This window comes from Xiphias gladius, chromosome 21 (assembly GCF_016859285.1).
Source record: "Xiphias gladius isolate SHS-SW01 ecotype Sanya breed wild chromosome 21, ASM1685928v1, whole genome shotgun sequence".
Lineage (NCBI taxonomy): Eukaryota > Metazoa > Chordata > Actinopteri > Istiophoriformes > Xiphiidae > Xiphias > Xiphias gladius.
The window spans coordinates 13,587,533-13,602,426 of NC_053420.1; the positions used below are offsets into that span (position 1 = coordinate 13,587,533).

The 14,894-nt window shown below is 42.0% G+C and overlaps 3 protein-coding genes across 4 annotated transcripts in view; 2 read left to right on the forward strand and 1 right to left on the reverse strand.

Annotated features, from left to right (window-relative positions):
• Positions 1-1,025: 1,025 nt before the first annotated feature.
• mrto4 (MRT4 homolog, ribosome maturation factor) lies at positions 1,026-3,871 on the forward strand. 2 transcript variants are annotated; one of them, XM_040159473.1, is made up of 8 exons: positions 1,026-1,130; positions 1,763-1,821; positions 1,936-2,039; positions 2,531-2,612; positions 2,713-2,780; positions 2,865-3,016; positions 3,140-3,216; positions 3,319-3,852. In XM_040159473.1, exons 1-8 carry the CDS (start codon positions 1,103-1,105, stop codon positions 3,463-3,465), a joined length of 717 nt encoding a protein of 238 aa, XP_040015407.1. In that variant the 5' UTR covers positions 1,026-1,102; the 3' UTR covers positions 3,466-3,852. The 2 variants fall into 2 exon arrangements, with proteins under 2 accessions (XP_040015407.1, XP_040015408.1); XM_040159474.1 differs by lacking the exon at positions 1,026-1,130 and adding an exon at positions 1,134-1,238 and having other exon boundaries at positions 3,319-3,871.
• akr7a3 (aldo-keto reductase family 7, member A3 (aflatoxin aldehyde reductase)) lies at positions 3,855-8,848 on the reverse strand. Its single transcript, XM_040159472.1, has 7 exons — positions 8,269-8,848; positions 7,104-7,291; positions 6,777-6,881; positions 6,427-6,523; positions 5,349-5,448; positions 5,071-5,200; positions 3,855-4,255 (listed from the first exon to the last, which is right to left on the reverse strand). Exons 1-7 carry the CDS (start codon positions 8,561-8,563, stop codon positions 4,094-4,096), a joined length of 1,077 nt encoding a protein of 358 aa, XP_040015406.1. The 5' UTR covers positions 8,564-8,848; the 3' UTR covers positions 3,855-4,093.
• Positions 8,849-9,383: 535 nt separating this feature from the next.
• Positions 9,384-14,894, forward strand: part of megf6b (multiple EGF-like-domains 6b) — a 62,677-nt gene continuing 57,166 nt past the window's right edge. The window contains exons 1-4 of the mRNA XM_040159002.1: positions 9,384-9,641; positions 10,394-10,494; positions 12,023-12,157; positions 13,222-13,331. Of these exons, the coding sequence (XP_040014936.1) occupies positions 9,384-9,641; positions 10,394-10,494; positions 12,023-12,157; positions 13,222-13,331 (604 nt within the window). The remainder of the gene's footprint in view (positions 9,642-10,393; positions 10,495-12,022; positions 12,158-13,221; positions 13,332-14,894) is intronic.

Genomic DNA, 14,894 nt, shown 5'->3' on the forward strand with positions numbered 1-14,894 from the left:
TTCTTTACTCTGCTCTGTCCTTTATTAACTTTATTAACTGGTCTATATCTCTTGCTGCAGCAACTAGTTTACCCCCGCTGATCAATAAAGTCTCATCTTACTTCATTTTAACTTATCCTACTCCACAGTGAGGATATGTGCATTAATAGGGTATATGACCATGGATATATTGTGAATGTTTTGCAGCTCTTTTTCACGAACCACAGAAAGTAAATAACTCCCCTGATAGTAGATAATGAAAGTAATAAAGTAATGACTCTGAAAGTGAAATGATAATTATAATGCCACTCAAAGGGCAAAAGGGGCAATTGCCCTAGGACTCCTGACCATAAAGACGATATTTTTCATATGTATGTACATTAACATACAACATTAAATGCAAGTGTGTTTCTAGAATATAAATTGAAAAAGGGTCTCAAAGGCCTAGACGCAGCCAAGGGAAGAACTTCCAAAATGGCCCATGGATCATCTATACACGGATCTTTGAGCAGTTTCTAAATTTGTTTCTTGACTGTGCCATATACTTGCATGTTGCTGCTTTGGCTCAGGAGACCCTTAGCGGGTTAATCCGTTCATAATCCCGATTACTTCACACAGATGACAGCCACCCTGTTGGGATACGCATGCAAAATAAATTAGCAGAAGCTAGAAATGCACAAAAAATGTGGTTTTAATGAAAATTTTGTCCCTGAAAATAGGTGAAATGCAATGTCATCATTTGCAATTTAATCATGCCGGTGTCTGAAACCAAATATTGTTATTTTAGGCTGTTTTAGCTCATTTTTGCTATCTGGCAGACAACTGCACACAGACAGGAGATCTTATCAAAAACATTTTAGTAATTTTAGTTTAAAACAAACAAAACAAAGCTAGCATGACTCTCAACTCAACTTATATATAAATTTGTTTAGGAGCAGCAGTAAATTACAGCATAGCAGCGACACCGATGAGTCACTAATATTTCGGTTAAAAAGACATTGTTTTATTTTATTTTATTTTATTTTGACTCAGGCACCTCGCGGTCAGCTTCACCAAACAGAAACATTTGGGGTCCTTTTACTTCACGTGTGCGTCTGCTGCCCTGCCATCGTGAGAGGAAACCATGCCGAAGTCAAAGAGGGACAAGAAAAGTAAGAAAATATCCGTTCACATTGTTTTATGTACTAACACATCGGGCGGATGCTCATGTTAACCGCTTGCCTGTATGTGGCAGCTGTCCGCGACAACAAAAAATTAACGTAAGTGAGGAAACAAGCTAACGTTAGCTTCTCCTAATAAGGGGAATAGCAGTGAATATACACATTACACTGAAGTTAGCCTTTGATACACAGATTCCACTAATCTGAAACTGTGTTTTAAAAAGTCTTCAGCTTCTCTGATGTAATGTGGTCCAGGTTTGACAAGTCTAAATTGAGTGGTTTTTGATCTAGACCTGTTCTGATGTGATCTGGAGGGGATGAAATGAGCGAAATCGCCCCCTTTTTGCTCTCGTTAATAAAATGAATGTTTCGCAAATCTGAAAGTGGATTTCAAACAGTTCTAACGCTTTAACTAGGACGTCTAAAACCCTTTCTCAAAAAAAAATGGATCAAAAAACGAAGAATCAGCCGCTCAGTCATTTAATTTTAGTTTCCCTTAACTTTCAGCTTAAGATCTGAATCGGAGGCTAAAGATATACAGGGATCCTATAACACTTACTGACTGAAATCGGTTTAAGTCATTGCTAACGGACTTACCTTTTTTCACATGATCTTCCCCTCAGTTTCTTTAACGAAGACAGCCAAGAAAGGACTGGAGTTAAAACAGAAATTAATCGAAGAGGTGAGTGTTTTCTGCTTTGGTCTCCTGTCAGCTATATTCATACTATGTTAATTAGAGTTTGCTGAAGCTGTTGACATGTTTCACCCCAAATTCTCCTCCTTTTTGTCTTTTTAGTTACGGAAATGTGTGGAGACGTACAGAAACTTGTTCATATTCTCTGTGGCCAATATGAGGAACAACAAGCTGAAAGACATCAGGACAGCATGGAAACACAGCAGGTAATGGCATCTGAACCAGCTTGCTGGTTTGACACCTCAATGTATTAAAGGGGCACTCCACTGATTTTACACATAGGTCAGTTTTCTTAACATGCCTGTGAAAACCATTGTATAATGTGTTGCGTTGCCCTGGAGGGAGCTTTTTTTAAAGTTTGACAGGACAACCCTGATAATGTCATCAGGAGTTGTCTTGGAGCCTACAAATTTACATCAGACTGTTTGTGTTAATAACTGGAGACATAATTTTAAGGACGTGGGCATTTACCATTCAGGGAGGATGTAATTTAAAACTCTATCAAGTTGCATTAGAGGAATTGTAGATTGCTTGACCCATATTGGAGACTAAAAGTCAGGTTATCTTGGCTTCTTCTGCTTCGATTTTTTTTTTTTTTGCATTTTGTAATTCGCCCAACTTTATTTGGGTTCAAAACTAAACATTGGTGTACCCCTTTAACAGGTGTCAACAGGTGTCACTCTTCTCTGTTCCACAGATTCTTCTTCGGCAAAAATAAAGTCATGATGATTGCCTTGGGTAAAGGGCAAACAGACGAATACAAAGATAATTTGCACAAGGTAGGCGAGATCTTAAAGACCGGTGTCTAGAAAATATCCCGATAACTGCAATTACCTATTACATATACTTGAAATCTTTATTGCCTTCGATAATATGCAGGTCACCAAGTATCTACGAGGAGAAGTGGGTGTACTATTCACAAATAAAACAAAGGAGGAGGTACAAGAGTAAGTATCACCTCACAGACCATGGTTGAAGTGATAAATCATATATTGCTCATAAATTTTCTAAATTATGTTTTCTCTTGATAGGTATTTCAACCATTTCAAAGAGACGGACTATGCACGGGCCGGCAACCAGGCACAGATGGACATCACTCTGGATGAGGGACCCCTGGAACAGTTTCCTCACTCAATGGAGCCCCAGTTGAGGCAATTGGGACTCCCCACTGCTCTCAAGAAAGGCAAGATTTAATAATGTTAACGTGTGAGAGAAACTAATGAGAAAACCTACCATTGGCACTTTTACAGTCTGTGTTTCATATCAGTTGGATGTAACAGTCACGTTTTTTCTACTGTTCTTCTAGGAGTGGTAACACTACTGAAGGACCATGAAGTGTGTAAGGAAGGAGATTTGCTGTCTCCTGAGCAAGCTCGTATCCTGGTGAGTTCCTGACTGTTTGACTTCGGTAGATGTTTACAGGGACAAACCAGTGTTGTGTTGCGTTTGACAGGCTGTTCAAACTGGCTCCCTTTTTGTCCACAGAAACTCTTTGGTATCGAGATGGCAGAATTCAAGGTGCAGATCAAATGTATGTGGAACTCAGAAACAAGCGACTTTGAGAACTTTGCTGGTGAGGAAGAGCCTATGCACGAGAATGAAGATGATGATGATGAGGATGATGCAGAATAAAACATCTGCATGGGCAGGGGCTTGCACACACATTTTCAAAAGTCTTTTTTTTTTTGTCAATCTCAACACCAGAGGGACATTGATGTTGAAACCATTAGTCCTGACCGCCTGTGCTACCCCCTGGACTCTAAATCTTTCTCATGTGTCCTTTCACCCCAAAACATGAACCTCTGTCCCTCACACTGATGACTGGAGTCAAGACTCAACAATCTTGTAAATGTAATCATCTTGATGCCACTTGTTTTGTCAAGATTTGTTAACATGAAAAAGGTTTTGTATTGTATTCAAGTACTTTGCCATTCAGCCAAAACAAATAAGCACATACTGTTTCATGTGTTAGACCAACCCATTTGATGTATGTTATGTGTAAGAAAAACATCTTGTTGATATGACAAAAATTTGTTTTCTTTTTAATGTAACAGTTTAATTTGGTCAGGCTCCAGAAAAAGTTATTTCTCACTGAAAAAATATCTTGTCATTTTTAAATTTACACAATGGAAAATTTCAAGTGTGATTTCAGGAAAAAGGTAAATTTAAGTAATTAGCCCCTCTGTTTTCTGTAAAAACGTAAAATGATATTTGATTCAACTGTAATGGAGATTTTGGCTCTGCAGTGAGAAGGGCGTCCTCATCGGAAGTAGTTCGGACACTCGTGGGCTACAAGATTCCAGGCTTCATCAAAGGCAGCGACCACTCTCTCATCCAGAGGACCCTCCTCTGCAGCAGTCAAGTTCTGCTGAAGTTGCTCCATGCTTGACATGCCGATGATGACTCCATCTCCAAAATCACCCTGTAACCACAGATGAGACCGCAGTCGAGAGAAAAATTACACCGTCGAACCACGACATGGTTTTGATTAATGTGCGTTTCATTTCAAGTTGACACATAACATTTTCCAGCTAAGCACCAATTCAACCTTTGACTCTGTAGTATTGAGGGGAGATGTACAAAGACTGACCAGACACTTTCAGGTGGTAAACGAACTTAAGACTTTAGCCTAAACAAATGATCCGCCTGCAAGTCATGACCAGCTATAATTCTAAAACTGGCCAGCTGACGTGAAGTAGTTGTGTAAAATGATAATGAATATCCAAACAAATTTTGGGCAATTGAATATGTCCATATAATTAAAAGTACTGATTCCTTTAATTATATGTGAATCTAACTATAACATATGGCCAAAACTAAATCTCAATGAAAAATTAAAACAAAATAACTGACAATTATCATACAAAGGCAGGTGCTCAACATCTGCAGTATCATTATATAATCTATTTAAAGATAAAGTGCTATGCTTGACCACCTATTAATGCAGTCCTGACAAATGTGTTTCAAGTTTGGAGATATGTAATACTGCATGATAAAAAAAAAACAAAAATAGTTAAAAAGGTCTACAGTCTGAATAGGGTGCCTGGGCAGGAGCAATGTTTGTTCAGAAAATGCATAAAAATATAAAATATTGTTGAGAGAACGATACTGTGCCCACTTACCCCCCATAAATTTAAAGTTTTGATAAAAAAATGTTGTATATTGTAAACTCCCCCAATTTAACAACTCTCAGAACATAATCTCAAGTCATTGCAGCTTTCCATGCACAGCAGGTACCTTAAGTTGGGAATGGTGGTACATCCAGCGCATGGCAGCAGAAGTCAGGCTGGGTTTTTCTGAGCCGTACACTGTCTCCAAGGCCTTTAGAACCACATCTATGGCCTGGAACTGACTTTTCTTCCAGTATCTTACACAGGAAAGGACAGTCTCAGTTCCTTTCTTTGCTTTATCAAAATACAAATGTGCACACAGTGCATAATATGCAACAACATAAAACACCTCGCTTGTTCTTGAGGAAAATCTCAAAAAAAAACAACAAACTGCAGGTCATTTACCTGTCCTGGTATGCTACGGCCCAGTTGTTACCAAAGAATCGTCCTGCAGGCTGGGAACCATCTTTGTCTTCGTAATGATACTTGCCTGTCAGAAGGCCCCCTGGCGGAGGAGGAGAAATTTCAGAATTCAAGCTACAGTTGTCTTGGTTCTACTATTTATGTGCTCAACGCTGTCACTCATTCAAAATGAAGGATTTCCATGCAACATTTTATGAAAATATTACAGTTAAAAACGACACTAGGGGTCTACTGCCAGGTCTGAGAAGCTCTACTTGGGTACTGTACTTAGTTTGACACAGCTGTGCTTTGAGCTACAATGAATGCTAATGTCAGTACGCTAACATCCTGATGTTAAGCAGGTAAATTGTATACTACCATTCACCATTTGTTTAGTGTGTTAGCATGCTAACATTTGTTAATTAGTGTTCAGCATAAAGTACAGTAGAGGCTGATGGGAAAGTTGATTGTTTTTCCAGTATAAACCAAAGGACTTGACAAATACAATACAATACAATGATAAGGCTAGATGAAAAGATAAGGAATCCCAAAAGTCATGGAGGACCAAGTCCGAGGACGACATACTGTATATTTGAACCAAATTTCATTGAAATCCATCCAATAGTTGTTAAGACATTTCACTCCAAAGGAAAATTAATTAGGATTCATCTTTTGGGGACCATCAATGTCTGTGCTGGATTTTGTGCCAAGTTATACTGTAGATGTTGAGATATTTCTCAGGATAAGTAAAAACTTTGACCTGCTGGTGGTCCTTGCAAAAAAGTCAGGGAATCACCAAAGCATTAGGATTCATGGTGTGGGGATCATAAATGCGTGTACAAAATTTCATGGCAAACCCCCCAAGAGTTGCTGAGGGGGTTCAGTCTGGAGCAAAGTGGTGGACTGACCAGGTGACTGACTATCCACAGAACCAAGCTACTAGCAAACCACAACATAATGTGACATTAGATGTCATGTCCCATGAGAGGCGAGACATTTATCACCAGTCATGAGTATCTTCTGAATAAAACATTTTAAATGCTGACTGTACGGTGCAGGACACAAAGCAGATGAACAGCACCTGCTAGGGGATTGTATGCGTAGAATCTCATTCCGTAGTATCTCAGACATGGCAGCAACTCTGTCTCAACCTGTCTTGTAGTGGCATTGTACATCCCCTGTGAAAGGTTGTAAGAGTTGAAGTTAGGATGCAAATAACAGTCAAAGAGGTTAAATCAAAGTGAAAATCTAGAAAGCAAAGAAAGACAGGTCAAATTTAATTAAACACACTGAGTTCTGAATGCTCTGAAAGATGCTTCATACTGAGGTATGAAACATGACAGATGGTATATTAAAAGGCCGGTTTACTCTAAGATGACATGGCTGATTGGAGATGAAACTATAGTGTTGTCTTAAAAAGTGCCACAATACCTGATAAACAGTGGGAGCGATCCAGTTGTTGTGTCTGCAGAGGCACACAATTTCAGCCACTTCCCATGATGCATAGTTTGACAGGCCGAACTCCTTGAATTTTCCCTGAGGGTCATTTTTTTTTTTTAACACTGAATCATATTTACTGAAACATTATCAAGTAGGCTAATAGTATCTGAACATGACAGGTATATTATCATCAACTGATTTTATAATTTATAGACTGCAGAAAAATATTGGCTTTTTGGTGAGTTGTGGTACAGGAAAGGTCTCAGCAACATGTTCAAACTTTTAACTCAGAGAAAATAAGGTCTCTGGTCTCTTTACCTCTTTGTGGAGTTCATTGCAGGCCCTTAGAGTATCCTGGATGGGGTTTTGGTGGTCAGGGGCATGGAGGTAGAAAAGGTCCACACAGTCGGTTCGCAGCCTCTGAAGGGAGGTTTCGAGCTGGGAGCGCACACTCTCTGGCTTCAGCGTCTTCCCATCCCAGGGGTTGGCCTTGGTGGCGATGCTTACTGTCAAACAGGAACAATTAATTAAAGATACCACATCTGACGGCTTATTGCAGCAAACAGAGATGGGGATTTTCTTCTTTTGCAGGCACAAGCCTGACATCAAAACATTGCCAGAATGGTGAGCGTTTATTATACAAACTCTGTAACAGAGTGCGTTATGTTACACCGATTGCGCAAACCGATTTCAAGGTTATATCGGCTAGGCCTTTTTTCCCCTTACTGGTTCAAACAGAAAGCCTGCATTACAGCTGGAGGTGTTGGGGTTTGAAAGACATGGGCATTTACAGCCCCGGAGTGGGGGTGTTTCATGTCTCTTGTGTGTCCTTTTTGTTTGGTGCTGGTCTGTCACTGTGTGTATGATTCAATTATGACCTGCAGATAAACATTAGCTTTATGCCACATCTGGTACAACATATCAAATGGTAAGATTTATGTTTAAAATTCTACATGGTCCCTTACAAATAAAATATATAGTCTCCCAAAACAAAAAGTTTAATCCAAGGCTGATTACCAGGTCAGCAAAGCAGGCAACTGTCCAGGGGCCCCAAATCCCCATGTTAACTCTGTATCATTTAGGTCTACAAATTTAATTAATCTCAATTTTTTTTTTATAGAAATTTGAACCACTCAAGTATCAGCTATGACAGGTCCTCCACTCTTGTGGTCCTGGTCTTTTAGCGTGTTTGCGTTCTGTTTTATCATAGTTGTGATCTATCAAATTGCTTTAACTGTTTTTATTGTATGTGTCAAGTTATTAAATTCACATAGAACCTCAGGCAAATCACACCAAGGGACCAACATGGTTTATGGTTCATGGTTTTATCCCTAAAACAGTCATTTTAACAGCGGTCTTGGGTCATTTTTGGTTCCCATAATTCCAAGGTGGCGCCCTCTGCCAACCAGCAGGTACGGTGTCTCACGAGGGACACCTCGGTGAGGCCACCTAGGCGAATCCAGCATTTCTGCCCCTGATATACCTGTTTTGGGGAGAGCCATGCCCCCTATGGCCGTCTCTGACTTCCCATCCACGTACATGAAGGCCGTGTCCAGGTGGTTGTGCCCCCTCCCCAGGAAAGTCTGCACCATCGCCAGGCTCTGCTCGGCGTCAGCTCGGCCGCCGAACGCCATGGTTCCCAGCAAGGAAACCGGCCGCTTCACCGGAGACGACGACATGTTTCGACGAGCCACGGGCCCCGGCAAATGTACGAGCAGGTCGCTGATAATGTGGCTCTGTCGGAGCGTGCGCAGCCCTCCTGTCGTCACCCGCTGCATGCTACAGCACTGCGGCGAGCAACACGGCGAGGGGCAAGGGTCGTGTGGGAAGTGGCGACTAGGGAGCGTCGTAAAGTTACTTTACCGGTGTAAAACGTGACACGAGCTATAAAATCAAGCTGGCTATTTGGCCTCTTCGCCTGGCTGTAGCTGGGGCAGTGCAAAGTTCGTTTTGCGTGACTACTTCCTGTCGTTTCCGACCCGCATGTTAATGTTTGTTGAGGTCTCTTCGTTGCATCATGTGCAGGACCCTTGTCATACTAGACTGTGGCGCGTAATTCTCATTTTTAGCCACAAGGTGTCAGCTCAGGACTTGCTCGGGAGCTTCTCCCGCCCTCGGCAATGAGCTCAGGCCTGCCCGTGCAGATACACAGTGGATGGGATAAGCTAAATACTGTATGAGAGGTGAAAGCAAATTGTATTAATATGGAGAAATGTAGAATGATCCAACTTGTCTGGCATAAACGACAAAGTTGTTTTTTTTTTTGGTGCACCCAAACTTAAAAAGCATGCATGTGAGGTTTTTTTCTTCCCAACAGATGGATATAGTAGGTGTTTTAGTCCCCAGAGATAAACAAACAAAAGCAGTTCGGTCACTGTATGACTCACTTTGCTAGTTGCAGTGAAAGAATGATTCTCGTCCTGTGTCCCAGCTTTGGCAACACACATCTTGTATAAGTTCCGATCGATCTGAGAGCCCCTGATCTACTTTAAAAAAAAACAACAAAAAAAAACCATGCTGCTTGGCCGCTTCCCTCGGTGGTCGCACGGACCGCGGTGACCCGGGGACTCTTTTGGGTCATGAACACACATGCGAGCAATGAGAGCTTTGTTCGGGGAGCAGCAGTGGTCAGTCCTGGCGGCTGACCCTTTTGACCGCACCATCAGCTGTTTGCCCCGCAGAGTACCCACCAGCTGCCTCAGACCCTCCCTCTGCCTCAACCCCGAACGTCCTCTGTTGCTCCATAGGCGACAGTGTTTCACTCCGTTTTCCTGGATGGTCCTACCTGCCACCAGTAGCATCATCCTTCGCGCAGACCTCCGTGCGTCAAAGCTCCGTGTGCGCAGTAATTGTTCGGTGCAGCACAGTTTTTACGCGCTCTCTTTTCGTCATTACTTGCCGCTCATTGAACCAAGTAAACTACACATGGTTGGAGGGAGTGAATATCATCGTATAAATAGTCTCTAGTTAAATACAATCACGCCAGAAAATGCCCCAAGTAGCAAACATGGAAGCACAGGTCCCTGAGGAAACATTATAAGGAAATTATTATCGGGGTTGCTCGTTGTGACTTTTAAAGCTACTAATTCAATCTAAACCCGAAGAAAAACTTTCTGTCTTCAAGTCTCTTAGTTTGTCGGTGTACTTTTGCAGGCTGCGGGGTGTCCTGTGTGGGTTTCAGAAGCTGCTGAAGCTCTGAATAATAGACGGGACTCTTTGCACCCCCCCCGCCTCTCCAAACCCCTGCCATCATTACCAAGTCAATGGAGGGAGGCAGAAAGCGCTCAGCCCCTGCGAGTCTTTTGGCCGTCAGTCCAACATCTGCAGTGAGGAAGCGTAGGTGAGCTGCAGTTTTCAGTCAGTGTCACACATCGGCTGAGAGCGAGGAGACACGCGGCATGTGATGGCCATGTCATTTTGCGTTAGTGTTGGTCATTTCCACGCGGAAGATCATTTACGCGCCTTTTAAGTTTACTCCAGACCGCTTGGATTTCTTTATTTGGTTGTTTATTTATCAGGTGCTTTTTGTTTTGTAAACGTCTGAGTTATACCCATGAATGAGTTTTCCATTAACTCACACTTTTTCTAAAACTTTAGTCTAATCCAAGAAGAGGAAAATGGATGGTATTATTTTTTCTTTGTTCCTAATATTTATCAAAGAGGCTCACACATTGCGTTATGGCATCGCCAACAATCTGCAACCCTACATGTGAGTAACATATTTCCTACGTTTTGTAACTTACTTACATTTAGTTAGTGCGCTGATTCTATAGAGATGATGTTTAGTCTTCATCTTTACTAAGACGTCTTTACAGCCTCACATTTCCTTTGAAGTTTGAGCTTGAGAAAACTCCTGGTTCACCTGCACATGCACAAACTTGTGCCAAAGACTCAACCAGAGGCAGAGAACAGAGGCTTGTGAAGTGTTTTCCTCTTCTTTCAGAAGTATCAAAAAGCAGCGGGAGGACAGATCTATTTTGTAAATGCTGATATAATCAATATGATGTTGTCCACTCTTATCACGGTCTTTAATTGCATCCATGCATAATATCACTGTAATTTAAATGATTATATATTGGCTCCATGCGGATGGTGTGTACTGCATTCCTAACTCTCAGAGGCTGTTTGTTTTAAGCCTCTCAAAGTGAATAGCCATTCAATTATAACAGGTATTCTAAACCCCAAAATAATAAATAAGAAGCTTGAATTATGTGAGAAGAGTTTGTCTGCTGTTACCTGCTACAAAGAGTTAGTGTTTCATATGCAATTATGTGTACAGGTGGAGGTGATAGTGATTACTATTGTTTGTCAGATCAGCAGCTGGATGTTGTCTCCAGATTCCTGCTGATCTCCATATGCCGAGCCTTCCCGTCTGTCCTTGGAGAGTTACCAAAAGAGTAAATGTTTCAGAGATCGCGTTGCACTTTTTTGTCTGAGATTCTGTGTGGTGCAGCGAATGGTGTGAAGACACCAGTGGAACCACAGCCTGTTAACCCAGACAGACTATGTGTAAGAAGGGCAAAACGTCACAGTTGAAGGCTTATTTTTTCTTACCTCAGGGTGAAAATGTTAACTTTCTTTCAGCTGACGTTAAGTCTCCTATACACACAAGTGAAAACATGTATGTTGTACCGTATATCCACCGAGAACACTGTAAATGTTTTATGTGAATTCTCCAGGAGATTGTGGCATAGTTTTGTTATATTCATTTATTTTGAAAATATTATGTAGTGAAGTGGTAACTGGTTACCGAGGTTGCATTTCATATGCTAAAACATTTTGATCTTGTCTGGTTATGATTTTTTTTGTTTTTTACTTTTTGAGTGAGAAGAAGGAAATATTTTTTTTTTCCCATTTTTACGTCCATACAGACCCCTAAAAGACTTTGTGGTAACACATTTCAGGTAAATATTGAGTTTAAGTTGAACCACAGGTAGTATCTTGTGCTTTGTTGCTCAGCGTTCTTTGTGATGTTTTGAGGAATTCCCCTTAAGTCTTTAAAAATCCCCAAACTAGACTATATATATATTATACTACAGTATAAGCAGCCTTACACCTCAACACAGGTAATGCCCTCGCAGGCATTACATCGCCTTATTCAAGCTTTGTCCATGTATCTTTTTGTTGCACCATTTCTTACAGTGCTCATAAATCCCCCCACTGCCATCTGTACATCTGTAAAAACACTGCAGAACATTTTGACACGTTAAGTATTTTTACCGCTGTTTTTGTCCCAGGCCCAATGTGTGCGTGGAGAGGGAGGTGACGCTGGTCGCCCAGAGGCAGCCGTGTGTGCAGGCCTTCACACGCATGGTTAAAGTGTGGAAGCAAGGCTGTGTGGGGCAGTCATGGTGCATGGGATATGAGAGAAGGTGAGTAATAAATCTCATTTGTGGCCTGTCTATTCCTCTCTCTCTGCAGGCAAAACCTCTGACTCTGTATACAAACACTCCCCACTTCACCTGCAGGGGATGCAGTGCTTTGCTGATTAAGATCTTTCTACAACAAAGCATTAATTAATGGTTTTGTGTAGTTTCCATGAGTCATGCATCCAAAAGAAATTATCAGAGAGGGAATGAGTCTTTATCTAACTCCATCTCCAAACAGTATCAAAGAGGATGAGGTCTGACTCCCTGATCTCCTCCTTCCTCTTCCCTCTTCATCTCTCTTACTCTTGTAATCACTGCTTTGAACCTCTCATACAGTTAAGTGCAAGGTGTAGCCCCACTTCACTGAGGTTACCATCTATTAAACACGCAGACGTCTCCGGAGCCAGCATTCCTTTGAAGGGGAGTCCTAATGCTAACACTTTAGCCTGTCTCTCTGAGTCAGTTTGAGGAGTTTCTCGATGTGCTGCTCACACTCGCTTTCTGCGCGTTATTTACTGCGTTACCAAGTCAAGGGCTGCTTTGAAGGCCGTCAAGGCCACAATTACTCACTGTAAACAAAACGTGTTCCCACAATGTGTAATGGCTGTGGAGCAATGAGAGGGGTCCCAAAGTACAGGGATAGGCAGCGTTCTCTGATGTAGAGCCTGCCAGTCTCACACTTTCAAACGATGCCTTAAGAGTCTGGGAAAATGTTTGCCGAACATTATACTGCATGTTCCTTAAAAGACTGGGAGCCGTTTGAACGGATTACATGTTCATTTTTCCTAATCTACTGATATTCAACCACATGAAACATTAAGAATGATATGTGCCAAATATTAAGTCAAATAATCCTCATTTATATATGTATGGTCACGCACGCACACACGCACACACTAACGCACGCACGCACACACACACACTAGTGTTTTATGAAGGAATACTACAAGAACTCATTTATGTTGTCAGCTCTTGAATTGCTTTAGTAGTTTTTGTATTTTTTTTATAATTGCCACTTCAGCAAGTTTGATTGAAAGTTTTTAGCTCAATGCTTGTCATTTTAACAGGACGGCGTACTACACAGCATACAGACAAGTGTACAGACAGGATTATCAGACTGTGCACAAATGTTGCCCTGGATGGTCCCAACTTAATGGAGAAGCGGGTTGTCTTTATCGTAAGTATCCTCAATCCTTATAATTTTCTATTGTCTACCACTTAAAAAGCTAAAAGGAATTCACATTTCTCAGGGTTTTCATTGATTGCGACCTTTTTGTGTGAAACAGAGAGAATATGCAGGTAGGTATGTTTACTAAAAGGCGATATGTCTTTTCCTGACTCAGCAGGAGGAAGGATGCTTCAAGCATCACCTCACCATTGGCTGAATGAAAGGTTTTCAGTGAAAGGTCAAAAGGGTCAAGAGGTGCTTTGCCCATCCGGGCTCCGCAGCAGATGTTATCAGTCAGTACCATGTCCGCAGCACTTGTGTTGTTACAGCAGTCCCACAAGGTTTTTGATGTGGACTCTGGGAAAATAATTCCCCAGTGCTGAAGGAGTTTAAGAGTTAACATTTGTGTTGTGGTACCTTGTTCTGCGCTCAAGAAAAAACATTTACAATCTCAGTGAGGTCATGACTCTGCAGTGCTCCTGAAGTTTAGACAGATGCCCTGTCTGGCAGTTAGCATTTGTTAAATACTTTACAGTGCACAGGACAGCTCAAAATGTCCCCCGTCTACCGGTAGTCCCATGTTTACATCTTGGCTCTCATCCACACAGTCACGCCACTCTTCTCATTCAGAGGTGTGACATGGCAGTGCAGGTCAGAGGATTGCATTATGGAAATGAAAACCGACACGCCCACCCAGTGTTTACCCCGACCAATCACGGTGACGACCCCATAACTATACCCATCAGCAGAGACCAACTCCTGATTTTCACAGAAAGAACAAAGAAAAACAAAAATGAATCTCCCCACCGTAACTCTCCGATCCACGGGTCCATGTACGGACAGTTAGTTGTGTCGGTCAAACTGAAGCTGCCAGGAGCTCATCTCCTTGTGGATGAGCTTAGCTTCGCACCGCTGAGACCAAGAAGCCTCCTTTGATGGGATTTTACAGCCAGTGATCCAGATTGCATAGCCTGCATACCATAGACCGACCCTTGGCAAAGGCTTCCTGTAAACAGTTTGTCCCCTGTCTGGTTGACAGACTAGTAAGTTCCCACTTCCCTGTCCTCTATGCCCTGCCTGGAAACACTCTGTGTGCTTAATGCCCAGCCCTCACACCCCCAGTACACACACGTTGCTCTTTAAAATAGCCTTCTGATGGGAAGTGGCTGGGCTGGGGAGCAGGAGAAGATCTTCTGGATGCGCCTGTCATCAGTGTCTTATTATGGCATCAGCGCTCTCTTCAAAGAGCTCTTTGTTTACAGAGAGAAGGTTACAGTATTAAATTATACGAGGAAGCATTACGCTGTCTACTCCAGTGAGTCTGGTTTGTTTTAAAACACTCAAAAAAATGTCTTAAAGAGACATCCCTCAGGACTGGCCAGTGTCTCCCCTCACTTAAGTAGACGAGGAGTTTTCTTTCTCTTTTCGCGTGACAATGGCTGCTCTCTTCGACGTGAGGCAGGGCTTTTATCTCTGTAACCAAAGACGTGGCAGCACTTTGAGATGGGACAAACTAATCACCCTTTTCTCTGAGCCATTGAACCAGGATAAAAGGAAGCTCACACCACAATC